Genomic DNA, 5,440 nt, shown 5'->3' on the forward strand with positions numbered 1-5,440 from the left:
TAAATGAGAGAGAATCCAAAATTTGGTTGCACATGTTTGGTTAGCTACCAAATTTACAAGCTATATCTCTTAAGGACAGTATCCTTAGACATGATTTAAATCATATTTTTTGTTATTTTGCAAGTATTGCCAGCAGCAATAACTTCAAATGACAACCTCCGGATTGTTGGAGAACATTGCACCCAAAAAAAAATTGACTCAACATCGAATTAATAAAAAAAAAAAAAAGAGGTTCCCAATTTTGACGGTCCAACCCAGGAACTTTCATGAGCGTACTCTTCATCTTCGCAGTCACTTCCACTGATAAACTACGTATCAGCTTTTTATTCTAATCATAAAATTCTCTTAAATCGGTGAATGCACTTTGTATTCAAATTTGGACAGCTATATTATATATACCTCTTGTTTACCCTAATACATATTCTCCCTATTAAAAAAAAAAAAACTCTTATCTTATTACATGCATAATCAAACAATAATAAGCCATCATTAGCCAAAAAGATAAACAAGCCACCATAGCCATCGTCATTAATTACTTATTGACTTGTTTTCTATATCCATAATTTACTCGATATATGATTAATTTCCATTATATTTTGCAAACCCTGTCGGTTTGACGGAATCCACGCTTACGTATTCACCGGCAACCTGGAGCGCAGCTTCTCTTTCAGTCTGGCTTTGGAAATTAATAATGTTTCCGCAATACGCCTCCGTATATATCTTCGTATGGGTCCAGTGGCTTTGAAAAAATCATTTTACTAGGACTTTTGAAGGTACTCTTTTGGAATATAAAGCCTTGCAGTTAATTAGAAAGCTTGAAATTATGGGAGTGAAAGAAAGCAATCTTAGAAAAGGATGCTACATGCATGCCGCCTAAAACACGCTATACTGTTTAATTTTTGTCGAAAGAAATTATTATAAATTGAAGGTTCCATAATGTTGGACAAATCCTAAAGAGTGACCATGTGTTGGAACAGTCTAAATCTGAGCTAACATATTAACCTTGGTCGTGTTCACTTGTTGGAGTTGAGATTAATTAGACTTTAAACTGAATGAGAAAATATGATAAAAACCTACTGCGAGTTCTCTTTAACACGCTCACTGACTTACATCTGAAGAATCCGAGAAATAACAAAGAAGCATTGACGCGGCATCATAAATAAACAACGTCGATCCCCCACGTGGTTCCTTGAATATATGGAACATGAGAATGTTTAATTACGTAAATCGAGATAAAACTCTTTTTATATATTCCCTCCGGTCCTACATATAAGCTTTACTTTTGAAGAAGAGTCTAGTCTAAAATAAGCTTCATTTTTTAGTTTGTCTGAGCATTTATTACCTTTTTTTTTTCCCAATTTGCTTATAGTTGACTTTATTTAGTACTCATTCTCTTTCATTAATATTACCTCTATATATTCTCTTTCATTAATATTACCTCTATATATTCTCTTTCATTAATATTACCTCTATATATTCTCTTTCAACATTTTTTTTATTTATTGTCTCCCTCATTTACTCTCTTAATAAATAAGTACAAATTTGGAAAAAAAAATACATTCCTGATCTGTTTATTATTTTTAACTCATTTTAACTGCTAGTTCGTTAAATGTGATTGAGTTATTTGAATCTTATATACAAGAACGAAAGGAGTACTTAGTTTGTATATCATAAAGTTACTTTTAAAATCATGATTTGGTTTCTATTCAAACACCCCCTTCATAACTTTTAGTCATAGGTTTTCCTACTACGTTTAGGTATTACTCCTTCGATTATTAATATATGACCTAATTAGTGAGTTAAATTTAGTCATAAATATTAAACATATTTCTCATATTTATTAATTTTTTTTAGATTATTCTTATGGACACTCCCTCAACCATAATCAAATAGGGGGAGGACATTAAGAAATATAGTTATGGTATTTTAGGAAAAATATATCATACGAGTATTTTTTATAATTAACTAATTTACTTAAATTTTTTAATCTAATTAAATTAATCAAATAGATTTTATATTAAAAATCAGAAGAGTATTATGTAATTTGTAATAGGTATGTATGAACGAGAAATTGGCATATGATGGTGGGGTGGTGTGCTCAATCACACATTTGGCGTGATGTGCTCAATCACATATAGAATGTTTTCGCGTTAGCAATCCGGCCTACGCGCGATAATGACTGAAACCAACAGAAGTACGAAAAATGGATGAATCATGCATGGGGATAGACAAATAGTCTGAACACTTTATGGCCGTCTTGGTTTCCAACCGTCAGGTATCGAAAGCATAAGAATATTAATTGCAAATTTAATATGGTCCTACTATTATATTTATTAAGTTTCTTTACGGCATCTTTAGTTACACTCTATTTATTTCATGTGAAAAAAAGAATAAACTTATGATGGGTACTCCCTCGGTTGCCTTAAAAAGTGAGAATTTTTAATATGTTGTCTTCCTATTTATAAAAAATATTTAGAAGTCGTTTTCAATTTTTTCATTAATTTTTTATTTTGTCTAGTTCACTTTGATTCAGTTGAAGGAATGGAGGATATTTCAAATCTATGCCTCCCCTTTTCATATAATCGTATAGCCCTCATATTAAGGTTTTAATTAACATGAAATATTATTATCAAATCAAAGCATATACAATAATTATATCATGGATAGAATGTTCGGTCAGAAAAAAAAAATTATGAACAGAAAGCAGGGCGCACCATAGATGTCCACGTCAACCTTGTGTGGGGCCAACGCTTTCTCCTTTACGAAACGCTCTCAAACAGAGCGATTACCCTAGTCCCCCAAAGAAACAAAAAATGATCACACTGGTCTTCTCTTTGATATATTTTCTAACAACTCTCTTCACATAACAACCTTTTTTTTTCACTTCCCCTTTTCACATTGTAATGTTCACTGATTGGTTTGTTGACAAGGAATTATTCTGCGTCAACTAGTCAACTATATTATGAAGTCTTTAAGGCTTATACTTCATTTTCCTTCTGAGAAGTAAACTAATATACATTTGAGTTTTCATTCATTTGATGCAAAGCAAGTTTTGTGAGAGAGAGTGATCATGTATTGGAACAGTCTAAAAGTGCTTCAAACCATATTCTTGGTGTGGGTTTTGCAGATAGGGATTTTGCACACCAACGGAAGCAAGAGTTGCACAAAGAGAGAAAGGGAAGCACTTTTGGAGCTGAAGAAAGGTCTTGTGGATGAGCACGGCATCTTATCTTCATGGGGTCCAAATGGAGACGCTGATTGTTGCCACTGGTGGGGCATTCACTGTAGCAACCGAACAGGCCATGTTGTGAAGCTCGATCTTTGTGCTCGTGATTATGATAAACCTTTGAGAGGTGAGATTAGGCCTTCTTTGGTGGAACTGCAACATTTGAGTTATTTTGATCTTAGTTGGAATGATTTTGATCAAAACCCAATTCCAGATTTTCTTAGTTCTCTTAACAATTTAAGATTCCTTGATCTAAGCCATGCTTACTTTGGTGGGAAAATTCCTCATCAATTAGGAAAACTCTCACGCCTACAGAATCTTCATCTCCAACTAAACTACCTCACAGGAGAAATCCCTTGGCAACTGGGAAATATTTCTAACTTGTTGCAACTCACTCTCCATCACAACCATTTAGGGGGCTTAATTCCTCACCAACTTGGTAATCTTTCAAGATTAGAGATTCTTGTCCTTGATTCAAATGACAATCTCTTGATTGATGTTGATGACATTTCATGGATTTCTCACCTTTCTTCTTTGAGGTCGCTTGAACTAGATGATGTGTCAAATCTTAGAGAGTCCAGAAATTGGTTGCACATGGTTGGTCTGCTACCAAATCTACAAACTCTATCACTCAGAAATTGTAGTCTTTCATATAAAGATCTTCTTTTTGTGCATCCCTCTGCATGGAATTTTTCTTATTCCATAACAGAGCTTAGTCTATCTCACAATAAGTTCACATCATCCATATTTCCCTGGTTGTTCCATTTAAACTCTAGTCTTACACACCTGGATCTCGCAGAAAACCTCTTAGAAGGTCCCATTCCATATGATGTTGGAAAAACAATGAATTCTCTTCAATACTTGGCACTCGATAACAATCACCTAAATGGAACACTGCCAAAAACAATTGCAAATATGTTAGAATTGCAATATTTTGATGTTTTTGGAAACTTTTTGGATGGTGAGATTACAAATTTGGGCCCCCTTGCAAATCTCACAAAATTGAAGTTCTTATATTTATTCCAAAACTCATTTACTTTGCAATTCAATGATAATTGGATTCCTCATTTTCAATTGAAATCATTGGGTATACAATCCTGCATGATGGGCCCCTCATTTCCAAAATGGCTTCAAACACAAAATGGCATATCCTATCTTGATGTTTCTGATGCTGGCATATCAGACACAGCAACAATGGCCTCTTTTCTTTGCTCTGCCAAGAAAGGTCTAAGCTTTTTGAACATGTCAGGCAATCACTTTAAAGGACAACTTCCAGATTGTTTGAATGGGTTAAATTCAATAAGAATCGTTGATTTCAGCAACAATGAATTCTCTGGAAAGGTTCCAACCTCTATAGGTTCCTTACTTTTGGTCCGCCACTTAATTTTACGCAACAATCACTTCATAGGCCAACTCCCATCCTTGAAGAATTGCATCGACTTGGTGATGTTGGACGTGGGAAGAAATGAATTAGTAGGACCTATACCTTCATGGATATCAGGATCTAACTTTCCTAAGTTGCAAGTTCTTAGCTTGACAAACAACAACTTTCATGGAAGTTTGCCGTCCCATCTTTGTCATTTGTCAACTATTCAGGTTTTAGATCTTTCAATGAATAACTTGTCTGGACATATACCCAAATGCCTCTAAAATTTCATCATGATGACTCATAAACCTAGCATCTATGATGCCATCGAGCAATTCTTTGTCTTTAAGAATAATTCCCCTTCTTGGGTAGTTGAATATGACTTTTATCCCACAGTGAGATGGAAAGGAAAAGAGTTGTCATTCAAGGACAACAAAAGACTTTTGAGGTTAATTGACCTATCTGGGAATCAATTATCTGACAAGATTCCAGAAGAAATTGGGAGCCTCTCAGAACTAGTTTCTTTAGATTTATCAAATAACAATCTGAGTGGTGAAATCCCTTGGGAGTTAGGAAAGTTGCATGCCCTTGATTTTCTTGATTTATCAACAAATCATTTGTCCGGAAAAATCCCTTCAAGTCTATCTCAAATTGATAGGCTTGCCGTTTTGAACCTATCTCATAATAATTTATCTGGAAAAATTCCATCTGGAACGCAACTCCAAGGCTTCGATGCATCTGTATATGAGGGAAATCCCTATCTATGTGGGAGTCCACTTGAAAGGCTTTGTCCTGATGAAAACAGAAATCCAAAAGACTCGTTTACAATTGAGAAGCATGATGATGAT

The 5,440-nt window shown here is 34.4% G+C and overlaps 1 protein-coding gene across 1 annotated transcript; it reads left to right on the plus strand.

Annotated features, from left to right (window-relative positions):
- Positions 1-3,070: 3,070 nt before the first annotated feature.
- On the plus strand, positions 3,071-5,440 carry LOC114743191 (receptor-like protein EIX1; the record flags this gene model as incomplete). Its single annotated transcript, XM_028931381.1, has 3 exons — positions 3,071-4,872; positions 5,005-5,062; positions 5,174-5,440. Coding segments are annotated over exons 1-3 (2,127 nt in total), but the record flags the coding sequence as incomplete, so codon positions are not given.

This window comes from Neltuma alba, unplaced genomic scaffold, assembly GCF_004799145.2.
Source record: "Neltuma alba isolate B1F8T4 unplaced genomic scaffold, ASM479914v2 tig00003970_pilon, whole genome shotgun sequence".
NCBI classification, from domain to species: domain Eukaryota; kingdom Viridiplantae; phylum Streptophyta; class Magnoliopsida; order Fabales; family Fabaceae; genus Neltuma; species Neltuma alba.